At 37.3% G+C, this 20,529-nt stretch overlaps 1 protein-coding gene across 1 annotated transcript in view; it reads right to left on the reverse strand.

Moving 5' to 3' along the window:
* The window catches only part of LOC150091361 (protein mono-ADP-ribosyltransferase PARP4-like), a 577,845-nt gene that overhangs the window by 48,301 nt on the left and 509,015 nt on the right, over window positions 1-20,529 (reverse strand). Inside the window, exon 24 of the mRNA XM_090390099.1 lies at window positions 14,052-14,177. Within this exon, the coding sequence (XP_090246225.1) occupies window positions 14,052-14,177 (126 nt within the window). The remainder of the gene's footprint in view (window positions 1-14,051; window positions 14,178-20,529) is intronic.

Below are 20,529 nucleotides of genomic sequence, written 5' to 3' on the forward strand. Positions count from 1 at the left end.
TTCAATCCACTGCAGGATGAAGGCCTCTCCAGCAACTTTCCAGTTCCTTCTGTTTTGAGCACTGGCCATCCATTTACTACCCACAAAGTCATGAATTTCATGTATCCATCTCTGCCTTTGTCTTCCAGGGTTTCTTCTAGCTCCTCTTGGGTACCATTTTGTTATTTTCTTAGTCAATCTGTCATCATGTCTTCAAGCTATGTGTCCTGCCCAAGACCATTTTAGTTCTTTAGTTTTGATAAGAATGTCCTTTACTTGAGTTTGCTGGCTAATCCATGTGTTTCTCTTCTTATCTAACAGTCTGATTCCCAATATAATTCGTTCCATTCTTCGCTGTATAGTTCTCAGCTTCTCTTCCATTCTTTTGGTTGTTGTTGTTGTTGTTATTTGGTTTTTAGGAGCATTAGCAACTAAGGCCATATTGCTCCGGGGATATGCGGTGGTCATTCCCTGACCTTTCTGCATCCTCCGTATTTGGTGGTCACGGGCTTGAACCAAGGTCTAATCAAGAAGCGTGTGCTATGCACTGCTGCTCCTGCCCACCTGGCTACAGAGGCGCCATTCTTTTGGTGAGTGCCCAAGTTTCACTTCCATAAGTCATGGTGTGGTTCATTATTTTACGTTTCAGTGGGGTTCATACATTGGTTCATTATTTTACGTTTCAGACAAACTGGGATATTGCTCTTCAGTATGTGACTATATTTTCTGAATGCTATCCATCCAAAATTTATTCTTCTCTTGACTTCCAGCCATTTATCATTATTACAGCTAATAACTTGTCCCAGATAAGTATATGACTCCATCTTTTCAATTACTGCTCCTCCAATCATTATTTTCCTTTCTGTGGCATACTTGTTCATCATTACTTTTGTTTTAGCCATATTCATCTTTAGTCCAAAATCCTTACTAACTGTGCATAACTGATTAAGATTTTCCTCTAATTCTTTGGGATCGTGGCTTATGACCAAAATGTCATCTGCAAATCGTAAATGGTTTAGGTATTCTCCGTTCACATTGACTCCTTTCTGCGACCAGTCTAATCTTCTGAAAGCTTCCTCAAGGGCAGCAGTAAACAGCTTCGGAGATATTGTGTCTCTTTGTCGAACTCCTTTCTCGATTTTAAATTTCCTACTGTCTTTGTCTAGTCTAATAAAGGAGCATATATTTTAGCACTCTCATATATTTTCTTCAAAATCATAATATGTGGGGGTATCTATGCCTTGTCTTTCCAGTGCCCAAAACATTGCCTTATGCTGTATGGAGACAAATGTCTTTTCATAATCCACAAATGCCAGGCATAATGGTGTTTTATATTCATTTGCTTTCTCCATTAGCTGTGATATTACGTGAAGGTGATCCATAGTTGAGAATCCTGTCCTAAAGCCAGCTTGCTCTTTCGGTTGATTCTCATCAAGTATTCTTTCTAATCTGTTAGTAATGACCCTTGTGAACAACTTGTAGATGTGGGATAACAAGCTAATTGGTCTATAATTTCCAATTTCTGATTTATCTCCTTTCTTATGCAGCAAAACTATGATTGCATTATTCCACTGCTTAGGCGTCACACCTTTTCTAATGCACTTTGTGAAGAGCCTTGCCAGTTTTTGTGTTATGTCTCTTCCTCCAAATTTTAACAACTCTACAGTAACTTCATCTTCCCCCAGGGCTTTCTGATTCTTCATTTTCTTCAATGCATGATCTACCTCATCAGAAAGAATATCGGGTATGTCGTATGTGTTGCTAATTTGCAATCCAGCTTCCTCACTGCTAGCATCATTCCCTCGCTCCTTGTATAATTCTCTATAGTAGTCTTCTGCTATTTGAATTATGCCTTCTCTGCTGTTTATAAGTACACCATCGCTATTCTTCAGTTTCAGTATCATTTGTCTTTCTGTATTACTGCTCATGGCTGCTGATTTAAATCCTTTGTTTTCCCTTAATGCTTGTTCTACTTTTCTTGTGTTAAATCTTCTTATGTCCTCTCTGAGTCTCTTTCTAATGGCTTTGCATAACTCAGTATACTCTATTTTTTCCTTGTCAGTGTTTATCTTGTTCTTCATTTTTCGCCTTCGGTTCATCATAACAAGTGTTTCTTGACTAATTTTTTCTTCTTTGGATTTATCACTTTCAGAAAGTTGTAATATTTCTCGTCGATATCTTGGTCCTGAGCAGTCTGCAGAAGATCAAACTTGTTCTTAAGTTCCAGTACATACTGCTTTTTCTTCTCTTCTGTTATCTCAAAGACCTTTGTATTATTTTTTCGAGTCAGTTTTTTCCTTTCCTACATCTATATCAAGTGGTACATCTTACCATTCTGTGATCACTTCCAACATTTACCTTATTCAGGACGGTAACATCATTCACAATATATCTTCTGTTAGTGAGGATGAAGTTGATTTCATTAGTTGTTAATCCATTTGGACTCTTCCATGTCCACTTTCTGTTCACCCTTTTCTTGAAAAAAGTGTTCATTACTGACAATCCTTGGGATTCTGCAAATTCCACAAGTCTTTCTCCTCTTTCATTTCTTTCACCAATTCCAAAATTTCCTATAGTTCCCCTTTCTGCACTGTTTTGTCTTTTTCCAACCTTAGTATTGAAGTCCCCCATAATAATAGTGTAGTGGGTTTTCTGCTCATCTAGAAGACTCTAAATTTCTGTGTACATTTCTTCAACCTCTTCGTCATCATGGCTCGATGTTGGTGCATAAATCATTATAACCTTTAGCTTGTACCTCTTAGAAATCTTGAGTATTAGTCTTGACACCCTTGGTGATGTACTTTTGAATTCCAAAAATATTGTTTTTTTAAATCTTTATGGACCAGAAACCCAACTCCACGTTCACTCCTTTCACTGTTTCCATTGGTGTACAGCAGATTTTCACTTGATAAACTTATAAGTGCCAGCTTATAAACTTATAAGTACAAGGCCAAAATTCTATACTAATTTACTTTTTTAACCTTCTAATACACCGCGTTACGAGCACGCACTGTTGTTTTCGTTGCTGCTAGTGTTCTTTTTATAATCGCTGATTTTGTCAAATGTTCTTGTATTTTGGTTGCAAATTTGTGGTAATTAGTATTTGTGAACCTATATCAATAACGTTTTTGAGAATGAAGTAGTAATTAAAGGAAATGAAGGACAAAACGTTCATGCATTGGCAAGGCTACTATGTGAGTATTACCTCATCGGTGGAGACGTGCTCTGGTTCATTCAGACAATGCTGGAGAACAGGACCATTATTGTGCGCGATGGTAATCTGTGCTATACCAGGACTATTACAGATGGAGCCCCACAAGGCAGGGTCCTGTCCGGAATCTTATTCTTAGCTGTTCTCGTGCCATTTGTGACAGGCCAAACTGACATCCTCACCTTTGCCGATGACATAAAACTGTTTACTCCCATCAGCTCTGGAGACACTGCTGAATACATCAATACCTTAATCCTTCAGAAAACCCGGAACCTTGAGGCCTTCCTCTCCGGTTTCGGACTTCAAATCAATCCTGAGAAGTCAAAACAGTTGACTTTCTCTCTCAGATGGAGCCCAACAATAGTACAACACATTTTAAGAGGATGCGCGATTTCTGCTGTCCAACAACATACAGATCTGGGTGTTATTTTTGATCAAAAGCTCTCCTTTCTACCGCACATAGACCACTTGCAAATAAAGTTCTGTTGACTCCGGTGGATGATTAAACAACAACTAATGCATGCCCATGACCAGGCTGTTGGGTACAGATATATTAAGACGTGTTTATCCGGTCATACTCTATGGCGCCGAAATCTGGACTTCAACTGCTACGACCCATCTTAGACGGATTTTCGTGGGGGAATTCTGGCTACTGAAGTGGGCCATATGGAAATTTCGGCTTCCCCCTACACCAAGGACCACCTAGATGGCGGCAGCTCTCAACATGAGACGTCTTCCTGCCATCATTGACGAGAGAAGACTCGTCTTTGCCATCAAAATGATGGTTGGCATTATTACAGTACCATATTTCTGGGCTAACTGCGGATGGAGGATCCCAGTCCCAAGCCTTAGGGCATTCCAATGCTACAGGCCATTCCAAACCGGTTAAAGCTATCTGATCGGTTCCTACCTGTGCAAATGCTGCAAGACATACAGTCCTTGGACAGCGACCTCTACAAATTCGCAGTCGACAAGGAATATAGGCAGAAAGTACTCGGTCGACTTCCTTCCCAGGAACGCGTCACAGGACCTTAGAACCTGCTCCCCGAGACCTATTCATCACTGCCTTGAATCCGTCATCCCAGTGTTCAAACCTTTCAGGAGTCATAATGCTTTTTTTTTTTTTTTTGTGTTTATTATGTTGTGTGATTTCTTTTGTGTAAATCCCTGGCTTGTAGCCGTGAAGGGAGTTGTATACAGAAATGTGCTTTCTGTATATAATAAAGAGTTCTTCTTCTAAAAATTAAAAAAGGCTTCTGCTCAGTTACTAATAATGTTGTACAAATAATGTTTTAATTCAATGTAGAAAGATTTTAAAGACAATTTTGTTAGTATTCATATAATCTAAGAAATATTACATTTAAGCAATTTACAACTATATTTATCACATATTATTCTATGATTAAAATTGATAATAAACTTACATATATAACAATTATTGATTATATAACTCTTTGATAACTAAATAGAAAAATAGACAGTTTAAAACATGAATTAGTGGGAAATGCTATGTTTCTTGATACATGTTTAAAAATATAACTTAAGGTTTTTTCTTATTTCAGGTGTTTTTTTTTATATTTTAGTCTGTTTTTAATTTTCTTTAAAAACATCACTGTCTTGCAAATATAAATCTGATTTTAATGAAATTTTCAGGGTTTAAGTTTGAATTATGGTTTAAAAAAATAGTGACACATTTTATTTACATTTGATAGAAGTAACATATCCAACAGATTTACACTTTACATTTTCTTATTGTTTTTTTTTTTTCCAAATATTGCCAATTTGTCTTTTTTTTTATTGTGCAGGGATATTCTGTTATGCCACATGGAGTGCATAAATCAAAGAGGCCAACTGGATGCCAGCAAAGGAAAGCAAAAGAGGCAATAAATAAATCACTCAAAACACTAGCTGGATCCATGCTTCAATATGTCAAGATGATGGCCAGGGTTCATCAAAAGACACTGCTTGTCAGTCTCCAATTGATAAAACTGATTCTTCTGATGCTAGCATGCATTCTGCAGAAGAGCAAGGGGTGGAAATGGCAGAATTTGAAGCAGAAGAATGAACAAGGAGTGGAAATGGAAGAATTTGAAGCAGAAGAGAGTGCTGAAAGTGACTCTAGCTATGATACTGTAAATGAGATGAGTGATGTTAAAGAGAAAGATTTGCAGATTTTATGTGATGTTTCTTTCTGGGGGATACCAGTTCCAGAACATTTTCAGGTTGAAATCATCAAAAGGGGAAGTGCTTCTTTGCAGAACAAAGATGAGCCTTTCAGTGTTGTGGCAAGGCAAGATGCAAAGGGAGATGTGTGCCAGCTTTCAAAAGAGTGGTTTTACAAGATGATGCCAAATGGCAAGAAAATTCTGCGGTCATGGATGGTTTACTCACTCGTCAGTGAGAATTTATACTGTTTATGCTGCTGACTGTTTGCCGTTATTGCTACAGATACAACATTCAAATTTGTAACTGGGTTTCAGATGTGGTGGAAACTGAGCCTGAAAGTACATAACCATGAGACATCTGAAGAGTGCCTATGTTGCCTTTAAAAATGGAAAACATTGACAGCAGGACTTAGGCTGCACAAAACCAGCGACACTGAAACTATTACTTAGATGGAAATGGAGATGAAAAAGTAGAGGGAATCTTGCACAGATTGCCTGATATCACATTGTTTCTTGCCAAGCAGAATCTGGCATTCCGTGGCCACAAGGAAGATGAATCTTCCTTGTGGCCACAATTTCTTGAGATGGTTGAGATGCTTTCAAAATATGATCCAGTGCTGAAAGAGCACCTAATGAGATTAAAGCAGAGCACACGTAAACTTAAAGTATCAGTCTCTTTTCTTGCACCAAAAACTCAGAATGAATTTATAAGTGCCCTGGCAAATCATGTGAAGGAGATGCTTGTCATGGACAAAGTCTGCGAAGTACTTTGGGATCATGTTCGACAGCACACCTGATATATCACATGCTGACCAGATGTCTGAAGTGATCAGATATGTAAAAATCACCAATAGGAAAGTTGAAGTGAAAGAAGTATTTCTAGGATTTTTCCTTTTAAAGGGAAAAAAGCTGCTGACCTCAGTTCTGACATTCTTAAAAATCTGGAATATGATGGACTGGACATAATGATGTGTCTCGCTCAAGATTACGATAATGCTGCCATTATGGCTGGAATCCATGGAGGTGTACAAGCCATTCTTAAGGGAAAAAACAAGAAAGCTATTTTTAATGGATGCGTGGACCATTTGCTTAACTTGTGCAGTCAGTACTCTTTTGCTGAAAATGCATCGTGTGTGACATTTTTTCGAACTCTTGAGACAATGTTTTCTCTTTTTTTGCTGCTTCCAACCATCGATGGGATGTGTTAATTGACCATACTGGAGTGTCAGTGAAAAGGCTATCAACAACATGCTGGAGTGCTCATCATGCTGCAATTAAGCAAGTTAAAAAAAGTTCAATAAGTTTGTGGCAGCGATTGAAGCTCTTCGTGGTCCAGATGAAAATTTGGACACAAGAGGTGCAGCACAAGGTCTTTTGCCTGCTGTCTGTGATTTCACTTTTGGGTGCTATCTGTACTTCTGGTGTGATATACTTCAGGAAGTTAATCTTACACAGCAGTACCTTCAGCCAAATGGCTTAACTCTCGACAAGGTGGTGACAAAGTAGAGGCGTTAAGACTTTTTCTGCACAAGGAGTGCAGTCACCTAGTGGAGCATGCAATTGAACAGGTGCTTTTAAAATCAGACGAGAGAGAAGAGAAGGAGAGAGAAGGGCCAGGTTCAAGAAGAGGATGGCAGGGGAACAAGCAAGCGATGCTGGACTCACTCTGCAAGAAGAAAATAAGAGGGTGATGCTTGGGTATATTGATTGCTCTCATTCTGAACTCCAGATCAGATCAACAGCCATCAAGGAAGTAACAGCTATGCTTCAATCTGTTCAAGCGAAGAGTTTCACGTGTCCATTCCAAATTTGACCACTTTCTATGATGAGGTATCTGAGGTATGCTTTTAATAGAAATACCAAGGCTGAGAAGGCACCTGAAAGCAGCAGAGATTGATCTGGAAGAAGCCAAAGATTGGGCAATATTAGACGTTTTGACATTCATAGCTGAATGGAACTTCGTAGAATCTCTCTCAATCCTTTCACTAAGCCTAAAATTATTTCTGATGATCTGTGTGTCTGTGGCTTCATGTGAGAGGAGCTTTTCAAAGCTGAAACTTATAAAGAACTATTTGCAATCTATCACGGGACAGTCAAGGCTTTCTGATATTATCAATTGAAAGTGAGTTGGCAAAAGGTATTTATTTCGATGAAGTGATTCACAAGTTCGCAGTTTTTAAGGCCAGAAAAGGAAAGTTCTGATTTGGTCAAGATGTTCGCTAAGTGCTGAAATGCTAGTGTATTTGTTTGTGTTTATTTTTTTGGTATTATTTCATTTATGAGTATATTTCCATATGCATTTGTAACAAATGCATATGGAAATACGATTTTTCTACAACTTCTACATTATTTGGGCCGTTATTGATTATGCAAACCTAATCCATTAATGTATCTCATGTAAAAGTAAAGTTTAATGTTAAAATTAACATAATTTTGATGTAGTTCTTAAATGTTTTTACTTTAAATTCTATTGTTTTCTTACCAAATTTTCACTTTAACCACATGAAACTATGTAAATGTAAATACATTTAGGCTGTGCGTATGATATTGTAATTTCAAGATGTAATTTTAATTTTACTAGTTGTTTATGTCACTACTATTGTCATTACATTCAGTGATATATGGGAATTACGATTTACGAGTAATATTGGTACAAAAAACATTACTAAGGATTCTGTATGGTGTAGTACGGGAAGAGGTCTATGGGGGCGACACCAAAAGTTACTGCACTGGGTGACACCAACCCTAATGATGCCACTGCAGTTCCTCACACTGAAACTGACATAAATGGATCTGCAAAACATGTTTGCTTTATCTCTTTCTTGATCTTTAATGACAACAAGAAGTAGTGGAAATTTATTGACAAAAAATATCAAATTTGAAAATAACGCACAGCCAATTGATAAAATTTGTGCTACCTCATCATTTATAAGAAAACTGTTTTTAAATGGGAACTTGTGCACCATGCAGCCATAAAGTACATCCTCAATGAACAAAAGAACAGAACCTAGTCCTCTTGTTTTAGACCATTCATGAGAGCTGTTGATAAAATAAATTTGCATGTAAACGTGGAATAACATTTAAAAGAAACAAGCAGATTGCTTTTTTAAAGCCTGAGGAGGGAAACACAAACAGATTTTCTGCACAAGTGAGAATAATATGCCTAGAATTATCAGCTTGTTTGGACTCGTTAGAATTGTTTTTACTAGAAGTTTGAAATTCAGAAGTTCGTTTTCTTGAATTAGTAGTAGTAGTAGCAGCAGGGGCAAGTGATGCAAGAAAGCAAGCTTATATAACATCAGCCAAAAAACAGAAAAAAAAAAAGAAGAAACACAGATCACCCATCCGTACTCTCCTAGAGTTTGTCTAGTTCTTCCTTGACTTGAATTAGGCAAGTGTCTGCACATCTACCCTGCAACCATCCTTCTTCAACTTGAATTTATGCCCTCTCATATGTAATTGCCTAAGACTAGAGCAGCAAAGCAAAAAGCACAAAGTAGCGTGAGTGCTGTGGCTAGGAGGAGAACTGAAGAGGGCGATTCTCCAACGGATCACAGCCTAAAAAAATGTGCAACTGGTGAAATGATTGTGGACCTTTCTAGAACAGGACATGATCTAGCCAAGGAGAATGCCTCTGTGTGTGTGTGTGTGTGTGTGTGTGTGTGTGTGTGTGTGTGTGTGTGTGTGTGTGTGTGTGTGTGTGTGTGTGTGTGGTAGGCAGGGCTGCCACAAGTGGGGTAAATAAAAAATTTTCTATTTAGCAATTTTTTAAAAATTTCCCTTGAGTAATTACATTTATAATAGTTTCAGTAGAACAAAGAAAATTTCCATAAAACAAGCGGATTACGAGAGACTTTACTGGGCATGCATTGTTTGCATTTCTGGCTTTCAGGCAATTGAGTCAATTAGTGCTGCTGAATTAAGAGCCAAAGGGATTCCACCTGTCCCACATACCCAGAAGTCACGCTGGTCATCTGATTGGTTTTATACAATCAGATGATCAACATGACTTCCGCATTTACCAGTAATCAACACTGCAGGCAAATAATTCATTTAAAATAAATACAGTACATGAAATTGCAGACACGTTAAGTTGCTTATCTGGATCTGTGTTTCATATTTATATTTTACAGTTATAAAATCTTCATTTTCTACAAGTTCTCTGCCCTTTAATTCCTGCATAATTTCCTCTTATCATTCCAATTCTCCTTCTCCCAACAGTTCTCTTCCCACACATCCACCCCTCAATCCCTTTCCTCTACATGCTTTCTCTTCTCAATACATGTCCTATAAAGTTATATTGTCTCCTTAATTCTTTACTAATATTCTCTCCTCTTATTTCCTCAAAATCTCATTACTCACTCTGTCCACCCATTTCACCCTTTCCATTCTCCTCCACACCCACATCTTGAAAGCTTCTAGGCATATAATCATCTCCTCTTTCCCAATGTCCATGTTTCAGTGCCATATAGTACAACAGTCCATATTAATGTTTTCACCATTTGCTTTCTTAATTCTTCTTGAAATTTATTCTCAATAGTTCTTTTCTATTATTAAATGCCTCTTTGTCCATTGCAATTCTTGTTTTTTATTTCTTCCAGGCTTTTTCCATTTTCTGTCATTATGCTTCCCAAGTACCTGTATCTGTCGACCTGTTCCAATATTATTCCGTCTAATGTTACGTTGATTCTTCTTCCTGGCCTTTTTGAAATTAACATTACCTTCATTTTATTGCTGTTATTCTTCATATTTTATTGCTTTATTTGTGTTGTTCAAGATGTCCAAAGAGCTTGTAATTCTTCATTTAATAAAGAATATCTAGCCATCTGCAAATCTTATTGTCTTTATCTTCTCCTCTCCTACTTTTACACCTCCTTTCAGCTCTTCTTTGAATTCTTTCATCAGTGCTTCTGCAAATCAATCAATCAATCATGAATCAAATAGCACGGGGGACATGGAATATCCTTGCCTTAAAAATGGGAAATCACGGAATATTTTCAAGGAAATAGAACAGAGGAAGCATTCCAAAAAAATTTTTGATTCAGCTAATAATATGGCTACTATCATTGGCATTACTGCTTAGTTTCCAGAAGTAAGTACTGTAAGGAAAATGTTGAAAAGACATCATTTCGATTAGGAAAGTAGAGAGGAAGTGATTCAGGATCTGCAACAAAATTTCAAAATTAATTTTTTCTTTCAAATTATGGACACAACAGTTTTTTTAACTGAAAGGTTTAGATATAGTGAAGAACGTGTAGAAATATTTAAAATATTTTATATTTCTGAATATAAAAAAAAAAAAAAATGGTCATACAATTTCTTAAATCTTTGCAAAGATTTTTTTTTTTTTTTTTTTTTAAGGAGCATTAGCAACTAAGGCCATATTGCTCCAGGAATATGCGGTGGTCATTCCCTGACCTTTCCGCATCCTCCATATTTGGTGGTGACGGGCTCGAACCCCGGTCTAATCAAGAAGCGCGTGCTATGCACTGTTGCTCCTTCCCACCTGGCTACGGAGGCGCCTATTAAATTAAGTGACATGGATCATACTGAGTCTGATATTGATGGTTTAGCATTATTGAAGAACATAAGAGAACTTCAAATTTATATTAAAGACAATATTACTCCATCTGAAGTGCTACAATATATTTTTAAAAACAATTTTAAAGATACTTTTCCAAATGTAGCAGTTGCATTAAGAATTTATGCAAATGAGAGAAACAAAGGGATGCACTTACCAAGAAAGGCTTAAGTTCTGCAAATTTCAGCGTCTGGAGACTAGCCACCTGTGAGGTGATCCGATTGTGGTGTATAAGGCCTTGAATGGGTTGAGCAGCCTCAATGCTGATGAGATTCTTCCTCTTGTTCAGATTACGAACCTGAGGGTGCATAGATTCAAATTGGGGAACGACAGTTGTAGAATAGATGTTCGGAAATTTGCATTTAGCCAGCAGGTAGTTGAATTCTGGAACAAACTTCCATCTGTCATTGTGGAAGTTGATAGCTTAAATAAATTCAAGGAAGAACTGAACAAACCTTCGGAGCGGATGGAGAGGTGAATGGGTTTTTCCCTTTTTTTTTTGGCTGATGCTGTATAAGCTTGCTTTCTTGCTGCATATGCCACTACTAATGCTAATGCCAATTTTTCTGACTTTACCAGTTTCAGTTGCCCGAGGTGAATGGAGTTTTTCAAAATTATTTACGATCGACAATGTCTCAACAACTCTCTAATTTGGCAATAATTTCAATGGAAAATGATCATTTGGAACAAATAAACATAAATGAAATAATAAATTCGCATCTCTTAAAGCAAGGAAACATAAATTTGTATAATTTTTTTAACATTATAATTTTCCTTTTATTTTATTATTGTGATAGAGTATGATTACTGTGATTTAGAATTTAAAGTTTATTTCCAGAATTTCAGAATGATTTTTTATTTTTGTGTGTTGTTTCATTAGATTATATGTGAGATATGTTGTAATTCTTTTCTTTTTCAATAAATTAATAATAATTATTTACTCCTTATTTTATTTTTTAATCCAAATATTTTGGGGCAGCAAATTTTATTTCGCTTACTGGCGGCACATAGGGTCGCAGCGGCCCTTGTGGTAGGTGAGGAGTGTCAAGAAAACAGGGACGAACTCAGCATTCTGATGGGCATCTATGACAGTTCGAAGCGTAGGATAGATGCCAGGGAAGGAATTAAAATGGGGGACCCCTTTCAATTCCTTCGAGCTCTCAGCTGCCCAACTTAATGCTAGAACTCACTCTTGTGCATCGGATTGCAACACAGCTGCAATCTTCAAGGCAGAATGCGCTGGTCCTACAGGAGCTAGTTATTGTCAGTGACTATTGTCAGGGAGACAGGAAATATATTGTGCAAAAAGGATAGTTGGAATAGGACCAGAGTATGTCTGCCAAGGGCAAAAGTTGATGATGTTGTAAAGTACATATCATCTGGAGGGTGATATTGTTGCACACATTGACACTAATGACAGTAAGAGTAGGATATCTGTGAACTTACTTCACAAGTACAGGTCAATGTTGAACAAAAGTCACGAGTTAGGGTTAAATTTCAAAGTGTGTGTGCAATTCTGCCTAGACATGAATGGAGGGAGTATATGATGAGAGGCTTGTCAACCCCAGGAGCTCACATCTGGTGAGTATGGCCTTAGCACACCCAGGGTCCTGAGCTGAATATCATCATTCTTCTCTTTCTTGGTGATTCCCTTCTACTTTCGACACTCTCTCTCTCTCTCTCTCTCTCTCTCTCAGGGTAACTCGGGAATTTTGCTGTGTAAGCTTGCTTTCTTGCATCATATGCCTCAACTAATGCTAATATCAATGTGGACCAGTATGAAAGTAATGTCGGCTAATTTTTCACTTTCAGATGTGGCACCATAGATCATTTCGCATGTCACTGAGTCATCACTAGAGGTCTCTAGTTTCTTGTGAGTGCAGCACATGGAGAGTTCAAAATGGCGGATTTTACAGATATACATATCAAGCAAAGAGTGTTGATTGAATTTCTTATTAAGGAAGAAGTGACACCTATCAAAATCCATACGTGTCTCAAAAATGTTTATGGTGACAATACTGTAGATGAGAGTACAGCTAGACATTGGGTAAGACACTTTAAGAGTGGGGAAAGTGACATTGTTGACAAGCTCCAAAGCAGTTGGCCAGTAATGTCAGTGACAACAAGAGCTGGATTGATGCATCAATTAAAAAGAGGGCCATCGCATCACAACATGCGAATTGTGCAATGCAGTAGATATAGGGAAACCTGCTGAGGCTACAAGTTTGCACCCAGTGGGTTCCAAAAATGCTGACACATGAGCACAAAGAAGTCTGGAAAGTCATCTGCACAGAACTTCTCCAGCGCTACGAGAGTGATGGAGAGGTTTTTCTTTCACACATAGTCACAGTTTACAAAACTGGGGCCACCATTATGACCCTGAAACAAAGATACAGTTGATGGAGTGGCACCATCAAAATTCAACATGGAAGAAGTTCAAAAGACAGCCTTTTGTCGGTAAAGTATATGACAGTGTTTTGGGATAAAGATGGGGTCTTGCTTGTGGACTTCTATGAGCATGGCACCACAATCAACTCAGATTGATATGTGGAAATGAAAAAAATTGAAAGCCCACATCTGTAGTTTTTGACTGGACAAAAACCTTAATGAGGTTCTCTATGACCCCACACTAGTCTGCGCAGAATGGAGGCCATTGCAAAACTGGGTGCACTCTCATAGCCCGAATCTTGCATCTTCCGACTATCACCTCTTTGGCCTGCTGAAGGAGGCGCTCTGTGGAATCCATTTTGCAGATGACGACTAGCTCAAGCACGGTGTTCGCGAAGCCCTGCGGAGCAAGAATAAGGACTTTAACAGGATTGAAAGCATCTGACTCAGAGATGGCAGAAGTGCATAGAAAATGATGGCGACTTTGTGGAAAAATAACAGTATGTTTGTTAATGATTGAGGATTAATTGATGTAAAAGGCATAGTCATAGGAATTGAATTTTCTGAAGAAAAAAATAGGACGCATTACTTTCATACCGCTCCTCAAAACATCACATTACTTATCTGTGATGTTTAAAATTACTGAAACAAAAATAATCAGAATATGCTTGAAAAATTATTTGTTTTGTGTTAATATTAAAAAAAGAAAAAAAAGATATTACTTTACCTTCAAAAACTGGGATCAAAAAACCATTTAAAAATGTATTATGAATCTTTTCCTCATTTAGTTTTCTCACATGATGGAGAAATGTCATGCAGAATGGCAAACCTCCTCCTTTAGTTTGAATAAGTTCTGTAAAGAACAAACTGTTAATTAGTTGTATAATTAGATAAGGTAACCTAATTATCTTTTATTTTTCCATTTGTATAAAATGTAACTTTCAAATTTAGTTTAAATTTTTTTTCTATAAATTATTATTTACCAAATCTTATAAAGCTATTCTTGTTTAAAAAAAACAAGAATAGCTTAGCAAGAAAAAAAAGAAGAGCAGTCAGGTCTGGGAAGCTGACTGCAACAACGTGTGTTTTATGAAAAAAAGTTAAGTAAGAATAATAAAGAATATTGCAAAACAACAAGGGAAGAGCTTATTGGAATCTAAATGAACATTTTTATATTTCAGTTTTTATATTTCTATGTCGTTGAGCCATCTCTGATGAGAAGATCTGGCTCACATGTGATTTATATAATACCATCAGTAAAGGAATGTTGTGCTACTAGTGATATGTGAGAGAGAGAGAGAGAGAGATGGAAAAATAAAAGGAATAACCTTATTAGAACATAATAAAAATAAACAGCAATATAAGAACAAATGAAAATTGTAAATTTTGCCATTTATGTATTAAAATACTACTACTAAATTCTTACTTTGCTTGAATATAAAAAAGACATTTCCAAAAATAAAACCTATATATCTACTTGGCTTGTTTCAAGAAGTTTTTATGAACCCTTATATCCAAAATCTTTCAGAAGTGTGCCCATCTAAAATTCCACTAAAGGTCATGTAATCAAACCAAGTTAATCAATGACAGTTCCATACTTGAGAACACTAGTAAAACTGTGAAAAAGAATTGTGTTAAAATTACATGCTTTCTAGGAGCCCAATGGCAGAGGCTATGCTTGAGATATCTGGGGTTGAGTGTAAGGGGGTAAGGTTAGTCTTGACAAGATTCAATCAGTACTGACAAATATGCCATAACTATATTTAGAAAAACACAACAATTAAATTGCTTTCAAATATTCAACAGAAAGATATTAATAAAAACTTTTGAAAAACATGATCTCAGTATAATCTCTGACAGTAAATTTGATGTATTTATATAAAAATAGCATAGTTAGTAAAGCTTCTAAAAGATTAGGACTGCTGAAGGGGTACATTTAAACAGTGTAACAACTGGAAAACGAGACATGCTATGAGACGAGTGCTGTCATTTACCTCTAGTAGATGGCAGCACCAGCACTCATCTCATAACATCAGTCTCATTTTCCAGCACAGCAGAAATTGATGTCATTTCAGAACCATAGCGTGAGCTGAGCAAAAGTGTCATGGAAATGGTTTCAAATGATGCAGCAAGTGAATGGAGAGAATCGACTGTCTTGTGCACGTGGTCAAATGGAATAAACATTTCACCCATGGAAGAGAATCACTAGAGCATGATGAACATCCAACCCAGCAAAAACAGTTCAAATGCCAGAGATGATTGAAAAGGTGTGGAAAATCATTACAAAGAATGACGTGCATTGCTCCAAATGATTTTAGATATCTGCATTAATAAGGAAACCATTCAACAAATAATAACCAAGAATTTGAAGAAAACGAAGGTCTGTTTGTGGTTTGTTCCACACTCATTAACAGACAGTCAACAACAGGCGTGAGTTAAGCACTGCAGAGAACTCATTGAGGCTGTTGAAAACAAACCCAACTTCCTAAATTCAATCATTATGGGTGATGAGATGAGATATTTCAGCATGACCCTGCAAGAAGCAACAAAGTGTGGAGGCTGGCACTCTCCCAAAGTCAAAAAAGTTCAAGAAAGATCAAAAACCAAAACCATGCTCATCACTTTCTAGGATAAGATGAGAATTGTGCACAAAGAGTTTGTGGTCAATGTCCAAAGTGCTACTGCTGCCTACTATCTGGACGTTTTGAAATGTCCGTTATAGAGAATCCATCATGTGCAGCCTCAGTATGGAGAAGATGGCAGTTGGTTCCTCTTGCACAACGATGTACCAAGCCACAAGGCTCTTAATGTACTGGAGTTTTTCACTAGTAAAAATGTCTGTTTACTGTTGCATCTACCAAATTCACCAGACTTTGCCATGTGTGACTTGGACCAGGCCGATTATAGGCCATTCCCCTCAAAGAGGCTTCAAAAGAAAATAAACAGCCCTCATTCTCTGGAGGTCTGCAACCTATGGCAGCAGGAAGACCAGCTCAGTGGCAGAGGATGCTAAGAATCACTGGGCTCGATCAGGCTGCATTTGGAACACTTAACATTCAGTCTATGAGTACAGACTCATGCCTAGAAGAACAATTACAAGAGCTGAAAAATATTAATTGGGATATCATCAGTCTATGTGAGATGCAAAGGAAAAATGAAGATTTGGTCAAACTAGAAGGTGGTCATTGGCTGTACTACAAAGGAAAAAATAATGGATGGTATGGTGGAAATCAATTCCTGACCAACAAAAGACTAATGTATTCAACGATAAAAGTAGAAAGTATTACCAAATGTATTGCTTGCTGTGCTATTATGGGCTTGGCACACCCAGGGTCCTGAGCTGGATATCATCATACTTCTCTTTCTTGGTGATTCCATTCTACTCTCTCTCTCTCTCTCTCTCTCTCTCTCTCTCTCTCTCTCACACACACACACACACAGGGTAACTCAGAATTTTTTTTTTTGGCTGGTGCAGTGGCTTCCTTGCACCATATGGCTAATAATAATATAATAATAATAAAATATTAAGCTAAACAGTTGCTATTCTCTTCAAATTATTCAAGCTTATGCTCCTACAAGTAGCCATAGCGATGATGAAGTTGAAGAATTTTATGAAGATGTATTGTGCCTTTACAAGCAGGATGACTACCAATATAAAATTGCAATAGGAGATTTTAATGCGAGAATTGGTAATATCCAAAATGGGGAAAGATCTGTCAGTCCATTTGGAACCGGAAAAAGAGATGATAGAGGCAGTCTACTAATTGAATTTGTGGAGGAACAAAATTTGTTCATCATGAACTCATTCTTCAAGAAAAAGGGCCCAATGAAAATGGTCATGAAAGACCCTCCCTCTAGGAAATAATAGTGAAATTCACTTCATGCTAACAAACAATAAAACAATATTCACTGACTGCTCAGTCTTGAATCATTTTAATGTTGGAAGCATCCACTGAGAGCAAAAATCAAAACTGATTGCAAGAAAGAATGAAAGAAACTGGTCAAGTCAACTGAAGTGAAGGTGATTGACACTAACCAACTATTGAAAAATCATCAAGATTTTGAACTAAAACTGTATAATCATTTGTGTGCTACAAAACCTTCCTGACACACATATTTCAACTGCTAATGACAAAGTTATTGAGACTATTGTCGACGCTGCCTATGCCTTTGCATCTACTGAAAAACAAGAAAAACCAACCAGAATATCAAAGAAATAATTGCCATGAAAAAATGATGAGAAATGAAGCAAAGTGGAAACAAGGTAGAATATGCAGAAATGTGTAAAACCATAAGAAAGCACATAAAAGAAGAAATGTGCAAGTTCAACACTGATCTTGTCAGAAGAATACTAGAAGAAAATCAAGGGCAAAAGAAAGCAAAATTAAAAATGGCTGCACACACAAGAGCCAAATGTTTGTGCTTTGAAGCTTGAAGATGGCACAACAACGAAACCCCAACAACAAATACTAAAATTAGTGGAAGAATTTTATTCAAATCTTTATAAGGATGAAGGGCAACAACTGGATCCCACACTGGATGCAGCAGCTGTACCAGAAATTTTGGTAGAAGTAGTAGAAGATGCTATAAAATCAATGAATTCACTGTTGAAATGTTGAAAGCTGGAGGCCAGCCTGTACATAATGCCTTCTATTTAAGAAAGTACCTGTAGCATGGAAAAAAGCAGAAGTCATCACATACTGCACAAAAAAAAGCTGACAAGGCAGATTCAAAAAACTACCAATCAATAATCTTACTGTTCTCTTTGCCAATGAGGCATAAGAATTGCAGCAAAAAAAAAAAAAAAAAAAAAAAAAAGAACTGTGGCATGAAAGCAAAAAGTGTGGCTTGAATATGAATATCAAGAAAATACAGGTTATGTTCAACAAATTTACCAGACCAAAGAAAATCATGGCCTTTGATTTTCTTTTGTCTGGTAATGATGGAAATTGAACAGAGCATAAAATTGGGATGGCAAGCATTTGAAAAGCTTAATATAGTCTTCAAGACAAACTTGCCGCTCTGTCTCAAGCGAAATGTTTTTGATCAATATATTCTCCCTGTCCTAACATATGGTGAAACATGGACATCGAATGCCAAAGCTTTACAAAGACTGAGGGTCAAAGAAAGAAGTATGCTGTCCAGAATTTTGAACGTAACCAAACGAGACCGAAAAACATGTGCATCGCCAACAAATCAAGGTCTGTGACTTCATTGAAAGAACAAAACAATTAAAAGGGAAATGGGAAGATCACATCAAGAACTGATCATAGATGGACCAGATGAATTCTAGAATGGATACCGCTTGACCAAAGATTTTATTCATGAAATTGCATCGGTGAGGTTTGAGAAGATGGATCCTGACAGTGAACGATTCTTAAAAGTTAACAGAGGGATGAATGATATGCTTGCTTGCTACAAAGAAATCTACGATGAAAAGAAAAAAGCCACCATCCAGTCATCCATTAATACGTTCTTTCATAAGGTTGAGCACCCGATCCTTTCTAAATCCCCACAGCCCTCAACCTCCGCAGCGGTGTACTTATCAGCCGAAGACGTCGATTCTGGCAACAATGCTCGGGAGGTAAAACTTACTGACATTATGTCTGTCTCCTCTCTTTATTTGTAATTTTATAATTTGAAACTTTTTTAAATTGCACATTTTGTGATTTTTCCTGCACATGAGATAAAAAATTGAATAAATACAATAAATAATTCTATTTACATATTCGTCGAACATTTCTTTTTGATTCAATCAATTCAGCAAACACAGTTGCAAGTGTTGCATAAGAATGGGGGAAATTCCGACTTACGTAGTGTTCCATGCAATGCATCTCTTATGTAAGTTGGGGAGTTCCTGTATATATATATATACACAGGGTGATCCAAAAGTCAGTAAACAATTAAAGAATCGATATTTCAGTGAATTTTGACATATGGTAATGAGATTAGCGCAGAAATGCATAGAATTACGTGGGGTTTTTCTGAAAGAATGGCAAAATTAATTAGTTCAAAATATGTCCACCAGGCGGCACTGTACCATGAATGATGTCACAAGTATCTGCTATAACGGCACTGCAAGAACAACAGCTAAGTAGTTTAGTGAACGTTTGGGAAAGAAAAGACACTAAGCAGTCATGTTATCATTACCGGATAGAGCACTGTTGGTGAAATGTTATTACCTTAATGCTGAATCTGCAACTCCAGCTTTGCAATCTTTCCATCAGCTGAAGAGTATGCGACGTGGTAAGGGACCAATGATTGTTGCAGGACTAAAGACAATGATTAAGAAATTTGAGATAACTGGTTCGTTACAAGATCATTCATGAAGTGGAAGACCATCAACATGTGCTACAACTGCGGCTGCAGTTTAGCATTAGTAGAGGCTACTAATGCTAATTAGTAGTAAAGGATGGTAAAGGACCAATGACTTTACGTGGTAAAGGACCAATGACTGTTGCAGGACTAAAGACGATGATTAAGAAATTTGACACAATTGGTTCATTACAAGATCATCCACGAAGTGGAAGACCATCAACGTGCTACAACTGCATCTGCAGTTTAGCATTAGTAGGGGCATATGATGCAAGAAAGCAATCTTATGCACCATCAGCCAAAAAAAAAAAAAAAACACTCCCATTTCACCCCTCCATTTGTTTCAAATACCTGTCCACCTCAGCCTTAAATTTATTTAGGCTAACAACTTCCAGAACAAAGGACGGAAGTCTGTTCCACCAACCAACTACCCGCTGGCTACAGGCAAACTTCCGAACATCTATCCTACATCTGTCTTCTTTCAATTTGAATTTATGCCCTCTCAAGTGATTATTCTGAGCAAGAGGAAGAATCCCATCGGCATTGAGCATGCTCAAACCATTCAAGGCTTTATACACCTCAATCAGATCACATCGCAGGTGCCAAGTCTCCAGACACACTGTAATTTGCAAAATTTAAACCTTTCTTTGTAAGAGCAACCCTTTGTTCTATTCACTAATCTTGTTGCCCTTCTCTGTACTCGTTCCAGCAGCTCTACATCCTTCTTAAAATGAGGCCTCCAGATCTGTATACAGTACTCAAGGTGTGGCCTGACCATTGCCTTATACAAGGGGATAATCACCTCCTTATCCCTGCTAGAAAAATTCCTGTATGTCATTGACAAGACACCATGAACTACTCTTGCAGACTATCTGCACTGCTCAGAAAAC

This window comes from Mastigoproctus giganteus, chromosome 1, assembly GCF_048544385.1.
Source record: "Mastigoproctus giganteus isolate SK-2022 chromosome 1, ASM4854438v1, whole genome shotgun sequence".
NCBI lineage: Eukaryota > Metazoa > Arthropoda > Arachnida > Uropygi > Thelyphonidae > Mastigoproctus > Mastigoproctus giganteus.